Raw genomic sequence first — 21,546 nt, 5'->3', positions numbered from 1 at the left:
GGATCGCTTGAGCCCAGGAGTCTAAGACCAGTGTGGACAACATAGTGAGACCTCATCTCTATTTTAAAAAAAAATTTTTTTAAGTATTATTAAAGCTCTAGTGCTTAATATAGAGCCAAATTTAATCACAGGATTACACAGAAAAACATAAAATTTCTCTTTTAATACATTTCTGGTCTAAGAAAAGGTGAAATAGCCCAAACAATTATACATACACTCATTATATTTCAGGGCCTCTTGTGGCACTCTGAAATGGATTAAACCTAGAACAAAGAGCAATGCAGGGCTGAAAGGAAAGAAATGATCTGCCCCTGCTGGGGCTTTCTAGGATTCAATTTTTTTTTTTTGAGATGGAGTTTCACTCTTGTTGCCCAGGCTGGAGTGCAATGGCGCAATCTGAGCTCATGGCAATCTCTGCCTCCCGGGTTCAAGCGATTCTCCTGCCTCAGCCTCCCAAGCAGCCGGGGTTACGGGCACCCATCACCACACCCAGCTAATTTTTGCATTTTTAGTAGAGACGGGGTTTCACCATGTTGGTCAGGCTGGTGTCAAATTCCTGAGGCGATCCACCTGTCTCTGCCTCTGTCTCTGTCTCTCAAAGTGTTGGGATTACAGGCATGAGCCACTGTGCCCAACTGGATTCAAATTTGTGAAAGCAATTTTGCTACATAATCCTACCAAACCCCATTGAAACTTTTTTTTTTTTTTTTTTTTTTGAGACAGGGCCTGGTTCTGTCACCCAGGGTGGAGTATACTGGCACAATCTCAGGTCACTGCAACCACCTCTACTTCCTGGGCTCAAGCCATCCTCCCACCTCAGTCTCCCAAGTGGCTGGGACTACAGGTGCATGCCACCACATCCAGCAAATTTTTGTATTTTTTCTGGTAGAGACAAGGTTTTGCCAAGTTGCCCAGGTTGGTTTTGTACTCCTGGGCCCAAGAGATCTACTCACCTAGGCCTACCAAAGTGGTAGAATTACAGGCATGAACCACCAGGCCCAGTCTAGCAAACTTTACATGGGGGGCAGGGGCGGGGGGCAGCAATTGTTAGTATTTACCATGTGCCTGCACGTAAATGTAATTTCAAGATTCACAACTATTCTGTGAAACAGGTATTACTGTCCTAATTTTTACACATAAAAAGAGAAGCAGCTGAACGTAGTGGCTTTAGTTTATTTGAAACTAAAATACAGATCACCTGAGGTCAGGAGTATAAGACCAGCCTGACCAACATGGTGAAAATCCGTTTTTACTAAAAATACAAAATTAGTCAGACATGGCAGCAGGTGCCTGTAATCTCAGCTATCCGGGAGGCTCAGGCACGAGAATTGCTTGAATCTGGGAGGCAGAGGTTGCAGTGAGCTGAGATCATGCCACTGCACTCCAGCCTGGGCAACAAAATGTCTCAAAAAAAAAAAGAATATTTTAGACCCAAGATTTAAAAAATCTGAGATGGGGCTGGGTGAGGTGGCTCACACCTGTAATACCAGCACTTTGGGAGGCTGAGGTGGGTGGATCACCTGAGCCCAGGAGTTTGAGGCCAGCCTGGTCAAAAGGGTGAAACGCCATCTCTATAAAAAATACAAAAATTAGCCGGGTGTGGTGGCGCACGCCTGTAGTTCCAGCTACTCAGGAGGCTGAGGTGGGAGGATCACCTGAGTCCGGGAGATCAAGGTTGCAGTGAGCCATGATCACGCTACTGCACGCCAGCCTGGACAACAGGGTGAGACCCTGTCTCAAAAAGAAAAAAATCTGAAATGTCTATAGATTACAATTTTTTGAGGTGCAATTAGCGTTTATCATCACAGTAAAAAAAAAAATTCAATAATGATGACAGCAAAGAAGACATTTATGCAAAGAAAAAACTATTAATCATTGTCTCTGAGAATAATTTACTATTTTTTAAAATCAGTAAAAAATAAAATGTCTATTATTTATGTAATCTGAAAAAGTACAGAATGTTTTAAAAGACTGTTCTAATAAAAACTTTCAACTTCAAGCTGTCAAAAAGAAGTCATAAGAATTCTGGTCTGATATAAGTCAGCTACTCAAGCTAGACTGAGGATGGGGGGGTGGGGAAAAAAATTGGAATCTGGCCTCAACTAAGAAATAGTAATATCTTTCTTTAAGAAATAGATACTGCTAAGGAAAGAGACCAGAGTTAGTGAAGGAAATCCGAAAAAATTCTATGATGTGGTGTCGCCCAGGCTGGAGTGCAGTGGCCAGATCTCAGCTCACTACAAGCTCCGCCTCCCGGGTTCACGCCATTCTCCTGCCTCAGCCTCCCGAGTAGCTGGGACTACAGGCGCCCGCCACCTCACCTGGCTAGTTTTTTGTATTTTTTAGTAGAGACGGGGTTTCACCGTGTTAGCCAGGATGGTCTCGATCTCCTGACCTCGTGATCCGCCCGTCTTGGCCTCCCAAAGTGCTGGGATTACAGGCTTGAGCCACCGCGCCCGGCCAGTATTACTTTTATATTCAATCGCCTTTAGGTTTTGAGGAAAATAATAATGACAAGATATGGTCTGTGACCTATTCATAATCCAGAAGAAGCTATAAGCCAGGCATAGTTGAAACTAAAATACAGAGGATGATAATTGTTCTATAATCAATAAATGCTATCAAATTAAAGGGAGAGAGACTGAGGTTTTCACTGTGTGACAGAAATACATACGTGTCTGAGGAAAATCCAGTGACTCATTCTAGCTAGTACAAATGTTTCACATATAAAGACTTACAGGCCAGGTGGGGTGGCTCACGCCTGTAATCTCTGCATTTTGGGAGGCCGAGGTGGGTGGATCATGAGGTCAGGAGTTCAAGATCAGCCTGGCCAAGGTGGTGAAACCTCATCTCTATTAAAAATGCAAAAATTAGCCAGGCATGGTGGCGGGTGTCTATAACCCCAGCTACTTAGGAGGCTGAGACAGAGAACTGCTTGAACCCTGGGAGGTGGAGGTTGCAGTGAGCCGAGATTGCGCCACTGCACTCCAGCCTGGGCGACAGAGCGAGACTCTGTCTCCAAAAAAAAAAAAAAAAAAAAAACCTACAAAGAGACCATATGTAGACAGAGGGTGAAGGGTCTTAGCTCATACTAAAGAAATTCTATGCCATAGTCTAAGAAAAGTACCTAAGGTTTTTGAGCAGGAATGAAACATATTGGATGGCATATTAAGAACATTAATCTGAAAGTGACACATGACATGATTAGAGGAAGAAATAAAGACAGAGATATTAATTAACAATAGCAACAGAGGTATTAATAATTTACAATAGCAAACAAAGGATGTGAACAGACATTTCTCCAAAAAAGATACAAAAATGACCAATAAGCACATGAAAAGACAATACCATTAGCCATCAGAGGAGTACAAGCCAAGACCACAATGGGGAGCTGGGTAGGGTGGTGCATGCCTGTAGTCCCAGCTACCCAGAAGGCTGAGGTGGCAGGATCACTTCAGCCCAGAAGTTAGAGATTGCAGTGAGCCATGACTGCACCACTACACTCCAGCCTGGGTGACAGAGCAGACTGTCATCTGGTCTCAAAAAAAAAACAAAAAATCAAAATTAAATAGACAAAACACACACACACACACACACACCACACACACAGAGTAAAGTACTACTTCACACCCACTAGAATGGCTATCATAAAAAAAGATAACAATCACTGGCAAGAATGTAGAGAAATCGGAATCCTCATATATTGCTGGTGGGAATGCAAAACGGTGCAGCTGCTTTGAAAAATAATTTGGGCCCGCGTGGTGGCTCACACCTGTAATCCCAACACATTGGGAGGCCAAGGCGGGTGGATCACCTGAGGTCAGGAGTTCGAGACCAGCCCAGCCAACATGGTGAAACCCCCACCTCTACTAAAAACACAAAATTAGCTGCGCATGGTTGTGCATGCCTGTGGTTCCAGCTACTCAGAAGGCTGAGACACGAGACTCACCTGAACCCAGGAGGCGAAGGTTGCAGTGAGCCGAGAACACGCCACTGCACTCCAACCTGGGCAACAGAGCAAAACTCTGTCTCAAAAAGAAAAAGAAGAAGAAGAAGAAGAATTCGGAATTCCTCAAAATGCTAATAAACATGGATTCCATATAACCTAGGAATTTCACTCTTAGGTATATACCCAAGAAAACTGAAAACATACATTCTCACAAAAACTTGTACACAAATGTTTATAGCATTTTTCATAATATCCAAAAAGTAGAAACAACCCAAACATCCCTCAACTGAAGAATGGATTTTTAAAATTTGGTATACTCATACAATAAAATATTATTTAGCAAAAAAAGGAATTAAGTAATGCTACATGCCACAACAAGGATGAACCTTGAAAACAGTCTGCTCAAGGAAGACACAAAAGGCCACACATTATACAATTCCATTTATATGCAAGATCCAGAATAGGGAAATCTAGAGACAGAAAGATCAGGAGTTGCCTGGGTTTGTGGGTGGACGGGTTAAATGGAGAGTGACTGCTAATGAGTACAGGGCTTCTTTCTGGAAGGACAAAAATATTTTAAAGTTGATTGTGGTGATGGTCGCCCAACTCTGTGAATGTACTTTTGGGGTTCAGAAACTGATATCCCAAAATATGGTGCTTTGACTTGTTGAACTAAAGGAGTCTCTCAAGGTCTCTCTGACCCCTACAGCTCCCCTCCCTCAATCTTCTTTCTCTCAAAGTACAGCATGAAGTTGTTTTCTGAAGTTCTCTTATCTGCCTAAGTCCAGATCCACCAAAGAAGGAAACAATTACAATTACCTTTGTTCCTTCCTTGAGTTTTCAATAACTAAACTTATATAGCAGGAATATAAAGACTGAAGTTTTTTTTTTTTTTTTTGAGATGGAATCTTGCTCTGTCGCCCAGGCTGGAGTGTAATGGCATGATCTCGGCTCACTGCAACCTCTGCCTCCTAGGTTCAAGCGATTCTCCTGCCTCAGCCTCCCAAGTAGCTGGGATTACAGGTGTGCACCACCACGTGCAGCTAGTTTTTTTTATGTTTAACAGAGACAGGGTTTCACCATGTTGGCCAGGCTGGTCTCAAACTCCTGACCTCAGGTGATCCACCCACTTCAATCTCCCAAAGTACTGGGATTACAGGCGTGTCATCCCAATAAATGGGTAATCTGTAGGGGATATGAATTATATCTCAATAAAGCTGTTAATACAATAAAAAACAAAATTAGCAACTACTCAGGTGCCCATGTTTAAGGAAAAAAAACTGTAAAATATCCAAGAATATTCTACAATAAAAATTACATATCTATATGTCTTCATTCATTCATTCAGCAAATATTAATTGAGCACCTGACATGTAACAGCCATTAAATATTTTGTTCTCTTAAGATTTTTTTTTTGAGACAGTCTCACCCTATCACCCAGGCTGGGGTGCAGTGGTGCAATCTCGGTTCATTGCAACCTCCACTTCCCAAGGTCAAGCTATTCTCATGCCTCAGCCTCCGAAGTAGCTGGGACAGCAGGCGTGCACCAATACGCCCAACTAATTTTGTATTCTCCATGTTGGCCTGGCTGGTGTCAAACTCCCGGCCTCAAGCGACCTGCCCACCTCAGCCTCCCAAAGTGCTGGGATTATAGGCATGGGCCACCATGCCCGGCCCTCTCAGGATTATTTTTTAATTATATGGGGAAAAATAAAGTAAAGCTGCCGATGCTTCTAAAACTTACCAGTGATCTGAAGCTGTGATTTCATGGTGAGGCTACCCATTGAACCAAGTTGTGATCCACTGTCAGACATACCACCAATAGGTTGGAAAACCTGAACATGGCAAAGGAGACACTGTAAACATCAAAAATTCCCATTAAAAACGCATGTAAATAGTGCTAACCTGGCTATTACTGAAGACAGTGTAACAAAGGCCTTTACATTGCTCACAATTTTCAATTCTAGTCTTTATCCTACCTAACTTACTGGCAAAATCTGACATGGCTATTCATCCCCTTCTCCATGTTTTACTTTCTTCCTGTCAGTTCCCAAGATATATTCTCCAGGTTTGTGTCCTACCACACAGATTGTTCCTTCTCAGTATCCTCTGAAGATTCCTTTTCTTTTCTCCATTATCTTAACACTAACATATCCTAGAGCTTAGTTCTTGGTTCCCTCTTTTATTTACACTCATTCCCTTGAGGATATTACCCAATCCCAACTAGGTAGGACTATAGGTGGGTGTCACCATGCTCACCTAAATTTTTAAATTTTTGGTAGATATGGGATCTCACTATATTGCCCAGGCTAGTTTCAAACTCCTGGGCTCAAGTGATCCTCCCACCTTGACTTCCCAAAGTGCTGGATTATAGCGTGAGCCACCACACCTGGCCAAATTACCCATTTAGAAGTCAATGCTTGTTAGTACTACAGGGGCCAAGAGAAGACTTCCCCTTTGCGCCCAGTGAAGGTTCACTGAAAATCATCTGACAAAAGGCAGGCAGATAAATTTGAGAAAGGGCATACATAACTATTACCACGCATGAGTCGGGGTGGGATGGATCACAAAATGATCACCCCATCAAGCAATGGGGTACAGATGATTATAACCTGGAGGATACCATCTATCCAGATAGCTTTAAATATCATCTATATAATATGTCCCAAGCAATTTTATTTACTTATTTAATTTTTGGGAAAGACTCTCACTCTGTCACCCAAGCTGGGGTGTTCTGGAGCGCCTCCCGGGCTGGGGGGGGTCCTTCTGCTTCAGCCTCCTGAGTTGCTGGGACCACTGGTGCACACCACCACTCCCGACCCAGGAGGTCAAGTCCGCAGTGAGCTGTGATCACACCACTGTACTCCAGCCTGGGCAACAGAGGAAGACCCTACCTCAAAAAAGAAGAAATAAGATACAATAAAAAATAAAATTAAACTAAATATACTTGGCACTTACTGTTTGCCAGGTACTTTTGTAAGAAGTACACAAATACAATAAGGCAAACAAAATGCCTTGAAACTGTAAACTCTGTCTTGAGTTTTTATGCAAATTTAGGTTTCTGTTTAAAAATTTAAATATAAAACAATTATGATGGCTTCTCATTTCTGCAAAAATGAAATGGAACAATAATTAATTCCTACTGAGATGAACCCTATAAAATCCAACCTACCTCATTCTGTGCTTACATACAAAAATGCTCGAAGCTAAAATTTGGTCTCAACCATAGGGACTAGCTCATTTTCTTGGCATAATACATATATTTTTTCCTTTACCTTGTTTATTTAAATTGCACTATTTCAGATGAGATGTTTTATAAACAAAATCTGCTAAAAGAATCATTTTATTTTAAATATGAAAAGTAAACAGCATAAAGTCGTTAGTAGTCATCCAGAATATATTAAGAAATGAGATGTAACCTAAAAGCCTTTTAATACCATATTGCACAAGATATTATTCTGATTCAAATGGCTTGTTATGAGAAGGGTCCTCAAAGACATCATAACACATTATGTACACGTATTACTTCCTCCTCAATATCCAAAAGCCTGTTTGCCATAGAACGACAATATCAAAAAAAGTAAATTAAGGGGCAATGAGAAAAGTCCAATATGTAGGTGCTGATATTCTGCATGATAAAGGTACTCATCTCCATCAACAGTCACTCATCTCCACTAATGATTTATTGCAAGAAAATGCCCTTTCTAATAGTACAGAATAAACTATTCTAAATATAAATTAACATTAACTACAAAGTTGCAAAAAATTTTTAATCTCTACAAAAATGAAGTATATTTTAAAAACTAAAATTAACTTCATGTAGAAAAGATTAATGAAAGCATAGCCTGCAAATATTTTTAAGAACAATGACTCTCCAGATAATTACAGAGAATCATTATAGTAGAATTGTGAGGTGCTCTGCCAAAAACATGCTAGTAATTTCAATAATTTACATACATATACATACTAGTTTTACATAACTAAAATTCACCAAGCATTTTAAATTCTTGAAAAGAATAAAAATTGCTATTTGCATAATATCAAAAAATTAGAAGCAACCTATATTATCAATTGGCATATTCATATGTTAAATAAATCACATATTCATACCACAGAACAGATTACTATGCAGGTATCAAAATAAGTAACTTATTAATGACTGAAATTGAAAGATCCCAAGAACATCTTTAAAGTTGCAGAATAGCATACATGAGTTGGGGTGGGGTGGATCACAAAATGATCACCCCATCAGTATGTACAGTATGATATTATTTTTGCAAACTAAAACACTATATATTCCTATGAGTACAAATACTTGCAAATAAACACAGAAAAAGTATACATTCCATTGAGGAGGAGGGCACCTGTGTACTCAAGTAGGTGGTCACAGGGAACTGCAGTTTTGTATGTATTGTTTGAAGTTCTAGAAGTGAAACATGTATCATTGTTGACTTGTACAATTTTATTTTTTTATTTATTTTTTTTTTTTTTGAGGCGGAGTCTCGCTCTGCCGCCCAGGCTGGAGTGCAGTGGCCGGATCTCAGCTCACTGCAAGCTCCGCCTCCCGGGTTCACGCCATTCTCCTGCCTCAGCCTCCCAAGTAGCTGGGACTACAGGCGCCCGCCATCTCGCCCGGCTAGTTTTTTGTATTTTTTTAGTAGAGACGGGGTTTCACCATGTTAGCCAGGATGGTCTCGATCTGCTGACCTCGTGATCCACCCGTCTCGGCCTCCCAAAGTGCTGGGATTACAGGCTTGAGCCACCGCGCCCGGCCTGACTTGTACAATTTTAAAAACAGCATAAAACAGAGTAGAAAAAACAGATAACCTACACTTCAAGTCCCATCCTCTCCCCTGAGAGCCAAACTCTTAGGTCTCTCTATTACTTACAACTGCATACATGGTTAAAATGATTAAATCTAAGCCGGGCACAGTGGCTCACTCCTGTAATCCCAGCACTCTGGGAGGCTAAGGCGTGTGGATCACCTGAGGTCAGGAGTTCAACACCAGCCTGGCCAACATGTTGAAACCCCATCTCTAGTAAAAATACAAAAAATTAGCTGGGCGTGGTGGTGGATGCTTGTAATTCCAGCTACTCGGAAGTCTGAGGCAGGAGAATCACTTCAACCCAGGAGGCAGTAAGCCAAGATTGCGCCATTGCACTCCAGCCTGGGCAACAAGAACAAAACTCCATCTCAAAAAAAGAATAAAAAAAAAAAAAAGATTGAATCTAGATCGGGCACAGAGGCTCACGCCTGTAATCCCAGCACTTTGGGAGGCTGAGGTAGGCAGATCACCTGAGGTCAGGAGTTCGAGACCAGCCTGGCCAAGATAGTGAAACCTCATCTCTACTAAAAATACAAACATTAGCCAGGTACGGTGGCACACGCTTGTAATCCCAGCCACTTGGGAGGGTGAGGCGGGAGGATCATTGAACCTGGAAGGCTGAGATTGCAGTGAACCAACATCGTGCCACTGCATTCTAGCCTGGATGACAGAGCTAGACTTTGTCTCAAAAAAAAAAGAAAAAAGAAAAAAATTATTCTTGTCAATTCTGTACCATGTATTACAGGAGACATTATAGCATGGTAATTATGTATGCAAACTGTGAGGTCAGACAGATCTAGATAAACATTCCGGAACTGTTACTTTGTGAACTTGAGCAAATTACTGAATTTCTCTGAGCCACGCTATCTTCATCCATAAATGTAGATAATTTATAATTTATAGTTTCATTGTAAAGACTGAGAGAGTATCTGTAGAATTAAAGACAGTTGTAGGAAAACTGCCTGTTGCATGGCAAGAGTGACGCCATCTTGAAGTGAAACTATCATGCTGACCAATTTTTTTTTTTTTTTTGGAGACAGAGTCTCACTGTGTCGCCCTGGCTGGATTGCAGGGGCACAGTCTTGGTTCACTGCAACCTCCACTTCCCAGGTTCAAGTGACTCTCCTGCCTTAGCCTCCCGAGTAGCTGGGACTACAGGCACCCGCCACCACACCTGGCTAATTTTTGTATTTTTAGTAGAGATGAGGTTTCACCATGTTGATCCACCCACCTAGGCCTCCCAAAGTGCTGGGATTACAGGCGTGAGCCACTGTACCTGGCCCTGACCAATGTTTGTTTCCTGCATACCAAGGTGTTCTTCAGTAAGGCCTTTAAACAATGCCTGTAACATAGATAACCCCTTATAAAGATGCTTATCTAACCTCCCCAGCGGTCAGAGTTTCAGTAAGAAAGTCTGAAACATGACCACCTGCACATTACCCTAAAGGCTAGCTAAATAATGGACACCTTCTAGTAGTTGTAGGGATCTACTATCTCATGGCCAACCAAGACATCACTTCTGTTCCTAAGTGTCTATTGAATACGTTTTTCTAAGAAACTGGATTTCTTAGTCTCTTTCCCATTTGCTTGCTGTTAATCTTTTTCACGCTCAAGTGTTTCTCTTCTGTAGCATCTAGTCTGCAGTTTCATTTCCCACAAAGTCAAAATTAGTGACTAAAATCTGCATATTCTTACTGCATTGTTACTCACATAGAGAGAATGTCATCAATTTTTATAATTCTAATTACAGTTGGTTCTTGCCCAACAACTGGTTTGAACTGCACAGATCCACTTATATGCAGCCTTTTTTCAACCACACACAGATTGAGGCCAGGAGCAGTGGCTCATGCCCGTAATCCCTTTGGAAGGCTGAGCAGGGAGGGTCGCTTGAGCCCAGAAGGTTGAAACCAGTGTGGGCAACATAGTGAGACTTCATTTCTATTTAATTAAAAAATGTTAAAAAATAATAAAAAATAAAAATAAAAAACACCGACTGAAAATACAGTACTCATGGGATATGAAATCCACGTATATGGAAAGGACTTTTCACATATGCAGGTTCCACACGGCGTACTTCAGAGCATGCACTGATGTGGTTATATGTGGTGGTCCTAGAAGCAATCCCCACATATACCAAGGGATGATTTTATTTACATTATGGGTCTCTCTTAAATTTTCATTTTAAGTTCTAGGACAGCAAAAGTGCTCTTATCTTTCTCTCTTGTTTTCTGTTATAAGGGGACTAAAGTGAAACTTTATGCATTATGTTTTCATTTGTTGCTTTTGTGTTATCTTCATAGATCTAGGAACAAAAAAAATTCTTTGTAACTTCACATTCATAATTAGAGACTCTTTTGAATAGGCTATTAGTGCTCTCATTTGGGGGAGAAATGTCAGACAGTGGTAAGTTTTTTGGATTGTAATAGACACTTTTAAGCCTTTATATGTCTCAGTAAGAAAGATGTCCTAAATGCAAGTCCTTTTGAGGAGTTAGAGAAAACTTTGCCCTGAGTATCATAACTTTTTTGTGTTTGTTTATTGGTTGGACAGATATGTGAGAGCAAAATCCTGTCTCTACAAAAAATAAAAATAAATTAGCTGGATGTGGTGGCATGCGCCTGTTGTCCCAGTTAACTGGGAGGCTGAGGCACAAAGATCACCAGAGACCAGCAGGTAGAGGCTGCAGTGAGCTGTGATCAGGCCACTGCAATCCATCTTGGGTGACAGAGCAAGACCTCATCTCAAAAAACAGAAAAGAAAAGAAAAGTAAGCAAGCAAGATTTAAAAACAAACAAGCAAAAAACCAAACTAAAAGCCTTCAGAAGACCAGCCTGGGCAACACAGTGAGACCCCCATCTCTACAAAAAATTTAAAAATTAGCCAGGTGCAGGGGTGCATGCCTATAGTCCCAGCTACGTGGGAGGCCAAACTGGGAGTACCACTTGAACTCAGAAAGTTGAGGCAGCAGTGAACCATGACTGCACCTCTGCATTCCAGCCTAGGCAACACAGTGAGACTTTGTCTCCAAAAAAAGGAAAAAAAAAAAAGTCTTCACAAGTACAGTGGTATGCAATCTATAGCTTTACGTAGCACTGTAAACCACTGTGACTAGAACAAATGAAAATACAGTTTGAATCTAAATCATGGCTGGGTGCTGTGGCTCATACCTGTAATCCCAGCACTTTGGGAGGCTGAGGTGGGCGGATCACAAGGTCAAGCGATCGAGACCATCCTGGCCAACATGGTGAAACCCTATCTCTACTAAAAATACAAAAATCATCCAGGCATGGTGGCAGGCACCTGTAATCCCAACTACTCAGGAGGCTGAGGCAGGAGAACCGCTTGAACCCGAGAGGTGGAGGTTACAGTGAGCTGAGATCATGCCACTGCACTCCAGTCTGGGTGACAGAGCGAGACTCCATTTAAAAAAAAAAAAAATCTAATAACAATATTTTAAAACTCTATTACCTATAAGTCTGTCAGTTAAAAAGAAACTCAAAACAGGATCTTCTTTTTTTGAGACAGGGTCTTGCTCTGTTGCCTATGCTAGAGTGCAGTAGTATGATCAAGCTCACTGCAGCCTCAATCACCTGGGCTGAAACAATCCTCCTGCCTCAGCCTCCTGAGTAAATGAGATTAACAGCCACATACCACAGGCCCACCTAATTTTTTACAGGGAGACAGAGACAGGGTCTCACCATGTTGCCCAGGCTAGTCTCGAATTCCTGGGCTCAAGTAAGCGATCCTCCTGCCTTGGCCTCCCAAAGTGGTAGGATTACAAAGATAAGCCACTGTGCCCAGCTGGGTCAATACTTAGCACTTTATAATCTTTTTTTTTTTTTTTCAGACAGAGATTCACTCTGTCGCCCAGGCTGGAGTGCAGTGGCGCCATCTCCCCTCACTGCAACCTCCGCTTCCTGGGTTTAAGCAATTCTCCTGCCTCAGCCTCCCTAGTAGCTGGGATTACAGGCGTGCACGACATCCGGCTAATTTTTTTTGTATCTTTAGTAGAGATGGGGTTTTGCCATGTTGACCAGGCTGGTCTTGAATGCCTGACCTCAGGTGATCTGCCTGCCTTAGCCTCCCAAAGTGCTGAGATTACAGGTGTGACCCACCACGTCTGGCCTATAAATCATTTATTTTGAGTAATGTTTACTGCTACACTAAAAAAATGTGACAGACAGAATGCCCAATGTAGAAAGAAGGTGCTAAAACACAGCCAGAGGTAAAATTAACCTTAACATCTTCCTGAAAAGGCAGTGGAAACAAAAATGTGGAAAGGGATAGACATACTTCATAAGATTATTTCAGCAATATCTTGTCTCTTAACCAACAAACATTTATAGCCTTATTTTAAATATGTATCTTATTAATAGAGAGAAATTATTAAACAGGATATTATGAAATCTGCTTGGTTTATTTTCAAAAATAACATATCCGACATAATCAGCTATTTTTATAAGCCACATCTATTGTGACTTAGAAAACTTTTAAGTAATTTAATATAGCCCTATATTTTCTTAAAAGAATCCAACAAAATGACATCAGAAGACACAAAAAAACCAATATGGAGAAAAACTGCTTGTGGCAGAAAGTCCAGAGTTCAAAGAGCTAAAGTATATAGTGGTATTCAGAGAACTAAAACCTAATGAAGTCAAACTCTCAAATAATCTTACTGTAAAATACATAAGCATGTGTGGTAAATTAGAAATACATACTGAGTAGTATGTCTCCCTTGGACAGGGCCACTCTGCCATGTTCTCAAACCACTACTCAAGTGAAAAACTAGATCCCATTATTTAGGGGCACAGTAGCAAAGACTAGCTAGAAGGAACACAAGTACATTTTTAGATCCCATTCTCCACTAATAAACACAAAGGAGCTTAGCCAGCTGTGGTGGCAGGCGCCTGTAATCCCAGCTACTTGGAGGCTGAGAACTGCTTGATCCTGGGAGGCAGAGACTGTCATGAGCCGAGATCGCACCACTGCACTTCAGCCTGAGCGAGAGATCAAGACTCTGTCTCCAAAAAAAAAAAAAAAAGGAGCTGACTTTGGTGTATGGGCTACTGAAGGTATTGGCAGAAGGAATAAAAATTTATTTAGATTGGAGCAGAGGGTAAATACCCATTTCCATAATTTAATTTCTCAGCAAAGCTAGTGGGAATAAACCCAAAACCCCTCATGCTAGGGAAAGTGGTTGCTTTCCTACTTACTAGAGAAAATTGACTTAACAATTGACTTAACAAAGAGGTAGAATATGAACCATTATCCACACATAACAGTGACACTTTGGTTCTGAACATCACACAATGATCTCAGAACACTAAAAGCTCCTTTCCTATTTTCCAACCAAATATATCAATATGGATTCTAAAGCATATGCAAAAAAGGACAATTATATTATTCAAAGAGAAAAAGAGGAAGCTACAACTTTCAAGGTTCAACAGTATAAACACACAGTTTAAGGAAATTGGCACCAGGATCTAACTTTTAGCATTCATTTGCTGGTATGAACTCTGTACCTAATATTCCAGAAGGTGATTTCTTCCCCTTTCTGACAAACAGCTTTCTGACAAACATTTCAAAATTAACTATTATTACAAGTTGTTTCTAGCTTTGACTATTGCTAGAGTTTAAAGCATTTGCCACAATAAATATAAATATTGTTGTACTACTATAAGTTTTGTTCTCTTGCAAACAATGCTTGTATGAAATTACACATCTAATTAAATATAATGTTGAATTTCCTGGCTCTAAGGAATCCTTGTTTCTGGCCAGAGGTGGTGATTCATGCCTGTAATTCCAGCACTTTGCAAGGCCGAGGTGAGCGGATCACCTAAGGTCAGGAGCTCGAGACCAGCCTGGCCAACACGGTGACACTGTCTCTACTAAAAAAAAAAAAAAAAAAATAGCTGGGCGTGGTGGCATGTGCCTACTGTAGTCCCAGCTCCTCGGTAGGCTGAGGCAGGAGAATGGCTTGAATCTGAGAGGCAGAGGTTACAGTGAGCTGAGATCACGTCACTGTACTCCAGCCTGAGTGACAGAGTGAGACTCAGTCTTAAAAAAAAAAAAAAAAAAATGTGTTTCTGACCATCTCTTAATATCCATACATTCTCAAAATATAAGACCCTAATAGCTGGGCACGGCGGCTCACGCCTGTAATCCCAACGCTTTGGGAGGCCGAGGCGGGTGGATCACGAGGTCAGGAGATTGAGACCAACCTGGCTAACACAGTGAAACTCCATCTTTGCTAAAAATACAAAAAAAAAAATCAGCCAGGCGTGGTAGTGGGCACCTGTAGTCCCAGCTACTTGGGAGGCTGATGCAGGAGAATCACTTGAACCCAGGAGGCAGAGCTTGCAGTGAGCTGAGATCCCACCACTGCACTCCAGTCTGGGCGACAGAGTGAGACTCCATCTCAAAAAAAAAAAAAAAAGGAAAAAAAAAGACCCTAATATCCACCATGCCTCATCCTTCCAGCAAACTTTCCTCAGATCATTTATAAATATTATTTAAGAATTACAGGTGGCTGGGCACGGTGGCTCATGCCTGTAATCCCAGCACTTTGGGAAGCTGAGGCAGATGGATCACAAGGTCAGGAGTTCAAGACCAGCCCGGCCAAGATGGTCAAACCCCATCTCTACTAAAAATACAAAAATGAGCCGGACATGGTGACGCATGCCTGTAATCCCAGCTACTCAGGAGGCTGAGGCAGACAATTGCTTGAACCCGGGAGACAGAGGTTGCAGTGAGACAAGATCGCGCCACTGCACTCCAGCCTGGGCAACAGAGTAAGACTCCGCCTCAAAAGAAAAGAAAAAGAATTACAGGCCTTGGCTGGTCCAACTATACTGGTTTTTACAACTAACTGATCACAACAAGTTACAGATTTCTTTGTTCCTTCTCCACTCGCACTGCTTCACTTGACTTAAAAAAAAAAAAGGTCAGACGCAGTGGCTCACGCCTGTAATCCAAGCACTTTGGGAGGCTGAGGCGGGCAGATCACCTGAGGTCAGGAGTTTGAGAGCAGTCTGACCAACATGAAGAAACCCCATCTCTACTATAAATAAAAAATTAGCCGGGTGCAGTGGCGCATGTCTGTAATCCCAGATACTCGGGAGGCTGAGACAGGAGAATCACTTGAACCCAGGAGGTGGAAGCTGCAATGAGCTGAGATTGTGCCATTGCACTGCAGCCCAGGCAACAAGAGTGAAAACTCCGTCTCAAAAAAAAAAAAAAAAAGAATTACAGACCAGTCCTGGTGGCTCGTGCCTGTAATCCCAGCACTTTGGGAGGCTGAGGTGAGAGGATCGCTTGAGCCTAGGAGTTCTGAGACCAACCTGGCCAACACAGTGAAACCCCATTTCTATTTTATATATATATATAAAATAGTCGGGCACGGTGGCTCATCCCTGTAATTCCAGCACTTTGTGAGGCTGAGGCAGGCGGATCACCTGAGGTCGGGAGTTCGAGACCAGCCTGACCAACATGGAGAAACCCCATCTCTACTGATAATACAAAATTAGCTGGGAGTGGTGACACAGACCTGTAATCCCAGCTACTAAGGAGACTGAGGCAGAATTACTTGAACCTGGGGTGGCAGAGGTTGCAGGATGCTGAGATCACACCACTGCACTCCAGCCTGGGTGACAAGGCGAGACTCCATCTCAAGAAAAGAAAAAAGAATTATCAAGTAAACTGGAAGTCAATACTGGGTTACTGAATAATATGCATATGCACTTTATCAACACAATTCATGCATTTTCCTTAAAGGGAGCCAAAAAAGCATTGTTATTCAGATTGTGTCGAAAACCTAGAATAAAATGACACAAGTAAGAGCTTATATCCAAGAGCCCTCAATACTAGGAAGGGAAGAGGAATCAAATTACCACCTACCTATTAGGAAACAAATAGGATTATGAAAGCAAAGTCTATTCTACATTCCAATTTGAGTCTGTAGATTTTCACCTTAGTATTCCATCCCAAGATTAGCCCCTCCGATTAAATTCAAAAGGAAATAGAATAGAAATATTATTCTAAAGAAGGCAGAATACCACATACATCTTATTTGTTCTCACAGGTAAACAAATGGAAATCTAAGAAAGATTTATTGATTGCCCAGTAAGGCAAAGATTTTTGTAGATATGACACCAAATGCATAATTCATTAAAGAAAACAACTGAGAAATTCAGTGTTTTGAGTTTTTCTTTCTTTTTTTTTTTTTTTTGAGACAGGAATTTGCTCTGTTGACACAGCTAGGGTATAGTGGTGTGATCACGGCTCACTACACCCTGGAACTCCTGGGCTCAAGGGATCCTACTGCCTCATTCAATAGCTGGGACTACATATAGGAACACACGCCGGGCACGGTGGCTCACGTCTGTAATCTCAGCACTTTGGGAGGCCAAGGCGGACAGATCACAAGGCCAGGAGTTCGAAACCAGTCTGGCCAACATGGGAAACCCCGTCTCTACTAAAAATATAAAAAATTAGCTGGGCATGGTGGCGTGCGCCTGTAATCCCACCTACCCAGGAGGATGAGGCAGGAAAATCACTTGAACTCAGGAGGCAGAGGTTGCAGTGAGCAGAGATCGCGCCATTGCACTCCAGACTGGGCTACAAAGCAAGACTCCATCTCAAAAAAAAAATTCGCCAGGCATGGTGGCACACACCTGTAGTCCCAGCAGGACAATCACTTGATCCTGGGAGGTGGAGGTTGCAATAAGCTGAGATTGTGCCACCACACTCCAGCCTGGGCAAGAGAACAAGACTCCATCTCAAAAAACAAAACAAAACAAAACAAAAACACAGGCACACACCACCACATCCAGATAGCTGTTTTTTTGTTTTGTTTTGTTTTTGTAGATATGGGGGTCTCACGTTGTTGGCCAGGCTGGTCTCCAACTCCTGGGCTCAAGTGATCCTCTCGCCTCAGCCTCCCAAACTGCTGAGATTACAGGCGCACGCCACCATGCCCAAACTTAAGTATGTCTTCTAAAGAGTTGAAGTTCCAGACAGGCGCAGTGGCTCACACTGGTAATCCCAGCACTTCAGGAGGCCAAGGTGGGTAGATTACTCGAGAACAGGAGTTCAAGACCAGCCTGGCTGACATGGTGAAACTCTGTCTCTATTAAAAATACAAAAATTACCCAGGTGCAGTGACACAGACCTGTAATCCCAGCTACTCGGGAGGCTGAGGCAGGAGAATCTCCTGCATCCAGGAGGTGGAGATTACAGTGAGTCACGATCGTGCCACTGCACTCTAGCCTGGGTGACAGAGTGGGACTCTGCCTCAAAAATAAATTTAAAAAGAGTCAAAGTTTCTAATTTTGATTGCATTCAACTTCTTGGGAAGGGCGTGGTGGCTCACACCTGTAATCACAGCACCTTAGGAGGCTAAGGCAGGAAAATCACCTGAGCCCAGGATTTCGACCAGCCTGGGCAACAATGTAAGACCCCATCTCTATTTTTGAAACAAAAGACATCATTAGAAAAATGGAAAGACAAGCAATAGGTTAGGAGATAAAATCTGCAAAACATGTATCTGATAAAGCAGTTGTATCCAGAATTTAAATAAACTCTTACAACTAAGACAAACAACCCAAGCAAAGTGGATTACCTAAGGCCAGAACAGAAGATGTGGCCCAAAACTAGTATCTCTAGCATAGTTCAATGTTAATTTCATGATTTGAAATCACAGTTCACAGCAAAAAAGATAACATTTAATTGCAGAACAAATGAAAACAAAAAATATGTCATTGCTGTACAGTCCTTCAAAAACTTATTAAAATATATACAATGGAATATTATTCAGCATTAAAAAGGAATAAAATTCTGACATATGGTACAACATGAAACCTGAAGACATTATGCTAAGTGAAATACACCAGACACAAAAGGACAAATATTGGCCGGGCCCAGTGGCTCACGCCTGTAATTCCAGCGGAGGCAGACGGATCACAAGGTCAAGAGATGGAGACGATCCTGGTCAACATCGTGAAACCCTGTCTCTATTAAAAATACAAAAATTAGCTGGGAGTGGTGGCGCATGCCTGTAGTTCCAGCTACTCAGGAGACTGAGGCAGGAGAATCGCTTGAACCTGGGAGGCGGAGGTTGCAGTGAGCTGAGATCCAGCCACTGCACTGCAGCCTGGGTGACACAGCAAGACTCCGCCTCAAAAAAAAAAAAAAAAAAATGGGGGCTGGGCACAGTGGCTGACACCTGTAAACCCAGCACTTTGGGAGGCCGAGACGGGCAGATCACGAGGTCAGGAGATCAAGACCATCCTGGCTAACACAGTAAAAGTCTCTACTAAAATTACAAAAAGAAATTAGCTGGGCGTGGTGACGGGTGCCTGTAGTCCCAGCTACTCAGGAGGCTGAGGCAGGAGAATGGCGTGAACCTGGGAGGCGGAGCTTGCAGTAAGCGGAGATCACGCCACTGCACTCCAGCCTGGGCGACAGAGCAAGACTCCGTCTCAAAAAAAAAAAAAGGACAAATATTGTGCGACTCCACTTTTACCATGAGGTGCCTAGAATAGCTGAATTCACAGAGACAGAAAACAGAATAGTAGTTACCAAGGCAGGGAGGAGGTGAAACGGAGAATTATTGTTTAATAGGTACAAGTTTCAGTTTCGGATGATGAAAAAGTTATAGAGACTGATAGTGGTAATGGTCGCATTACAAGGTAAATGTACTTAATGTCACTGAACTGAAGACTTAACAATATTTAAAATGGTAAATTGTATGTAATGCGTATTTTACCACAATAAAAAAAAAACTAAGATAGATATTTTCCTAATTTTCTATGTCCCTTAGAGATGAAAACGTCAATTTCTATATACAATCAACTAGCCAGGCAGAATGAACACACTTCATTCTCCATTCCCTTCCAAAACCTCAGAAAAAATGAAATAAAGGAATAACAAATATAAACTCCCAAAGGCAAAAACAAAGGAAGAGAAGATGATAGCAGAGAGATGCAAGCAACATTCTGGATAATAAAAAGCAGCAGCAGCAGGGTTCTGCACATTTCAATATATACAGAATATAGTTTTTAATTAAGACCTATAGTAAATATCTTTCCTCCAAAAAACTTAACAACAGAAAAAAATAATCTGTGTGTTTGCTTCAGCAGCACATATACTAAAAAATTAGAACACAGAGGTTAGCATATCCTCTGAGCAAGGATAAGGTGAAAATTCACCAAGTGTTCCATATTTTTAGATAAATAAATAATCCAGAATCTTCTTTGACTACTGACTTTCCACAGAAGCAAATGCAGTTAATCTCTCTCTCACGTTATTTTCCTTCCCATTTCCAAAACAGAGCTATAATTAAATGAACCACCTAAAAATCCCTTTTAATTGCAGAACAAATGAATTCCAAAAACTAGGTTAGACCATCCTTCAAAAATAAAAGCAAAATGCCTTTTTCATTAAATGAAATTTAGATTTAGCTCATTTGACCCTACTGCTGCATCTCTATGACAGAGGCAATTTTCCGTACTTTTTAAAAGGCCCAGTTCAGTATTTTTATTCATCCATGAGAAAAACTTTGCTATATCTCAAATATTCTTTTTTTTAACATATCTTTTTTTTTTTTGAAGCGGAGTTTCTCTCATCACCCAGGCTGGAGTACAATGGCATGAACTCCGCTCGCTGCAGCCTCTGCCTCCTGGGTTCAGCAATTCTCCAGCCTCAGCCCCCCCGAGTATTTGGGATTACAGGCGTGCCACCACCACATCCAGCTAATTTTTTTGGTATTGTTAGTACAGACGGGGTTTCACCATGTTGGCCAGGCTGCTCTCGAACTCCTGACCTCAGGCGATCCTCCGGCCTTGGCCTCCCAAAGTGCTGGGATTACAGGCGTGGGCCACCGCGCCCAGCCTACATCTCTTTTTAATACATATCTCAGATATTCTTAATACTCAGACTATACCTAACACATTATTCACCTTACTTGCGAAAAAGACTATAGTCTTTAAAATAATGACATTTTGTATTTGGCCAAGAATAAGGAATAACTTCCCAGGTATGTAAAAAACAAAAAATAAAAAAGTTTCATAAGTATAAACAGAACAAAATCTAATCTTATTTAAAAAATAACATCCTAAAAATAATTTTCTCAGGTTATGTAGAACAAACATATTCCACCTTTCTACAACATTTATTGGTTTCTTCAAACAGTCTGAATCATAATTTTTTTTTTTTTTTGAGACAGGGTCTCACTCTGTTGCCTCGGCTGGAGTACTGTGGTACAATCACAGGTCAATCACTGCAGCCTTGACCTTCCGGGACCAGGTAATCCTCCCACCTCAGCCTCCTGGGTAGCTGGGACTACAGGCGCACACGCCACCATGCCCAGCTAATTTTTTGTGTTTTTCGTAGAGACAGGGTTTCTCCATGTTGCCCAGGCTGGTCTCAAATACCTGGGCTCAAAGGATATGCCTGCCTTGAACTCTCAAAGTGCTGGCATTACAGGCGTGAGCCACCGTGCCCAGCCATATCAGTTATATCAAGTTTCTGCAGCTAAATTCTACATCTTTCTAAGAGCAAGCCATTTGTCATTGTTTCCAAACCTTGGTAAATATGAAAATTCAATGTATAAACTAAGGTCTAATGAAATACACCAGAGGTTAACCGAGATCACCAAAAACCCCAAACAAGAAATGTGATGAGCAATTGCACTACTTTGGTGGTTTTTCTTTTTGAGACAGGGTCTCGCTCTGTTGCTCAGGCTGGAGTGCAGCAGCTCGATCTCGGCTCACT

General features: G+C 41.7%; 1 protein-coding gene across 8 annotated transcripts in view; it reads right to left on the bottom strand.

Moving 5' to 3' along the window:
- The window catches only part of ITCH (itchy E3 ubiquitin protein ligase), a 131,964-nt gene that overhangs the window by 96,231 nt on the left and 14,187 nt on the right, over positions 1–21,546 (bottom strand). For 5 of the 8 annotated variants that reach the window (XM_033186153.1, XM_033186157.1, XM_033186155.1 and 2 more), the window contains one exon: positions 5,694–5,784. The exons of 2 other annotated variants lie outside the window; for them this stretch is intronic. In XM_033186153.1, the coding sequence (XP_033042044.1) occupies positions 5,694–5,763 (70 nt within the window). In that variant the 5' untranslated portion in view covers positions 5,764–5,784. Of the gene's footprint in view, positions 1–5,693; positions 5,785–6,660; positions 6,840–21,546 lie in introns of all 8 variants that reach the window. One more of the 8 variants, XM_033186154.1, reaches the window with a different exon arrangement.

Source organism: Trachypithecus francoisi, unplaced genomic scaffold (assembly GCF_009764315.1).
Source record: "Trachypithecus francoisi isolate TF-2019V2 unplaced genomic scaffold, Tfra_2.0 Lachesis_group21, whole genome shotgun sequence".
Lineage (NCBI taxonomy): Eukaryota > Metazoa > Chordata > Mammalia > Primates > Cercopithecidae > Trachypithecus > Trachypithecus francoisi.
The sequence above is the reverse complement of the archived record's forward strand: the minus strand, read 5'-3'. Positions and strand labels throughout refer to the sequence as shown.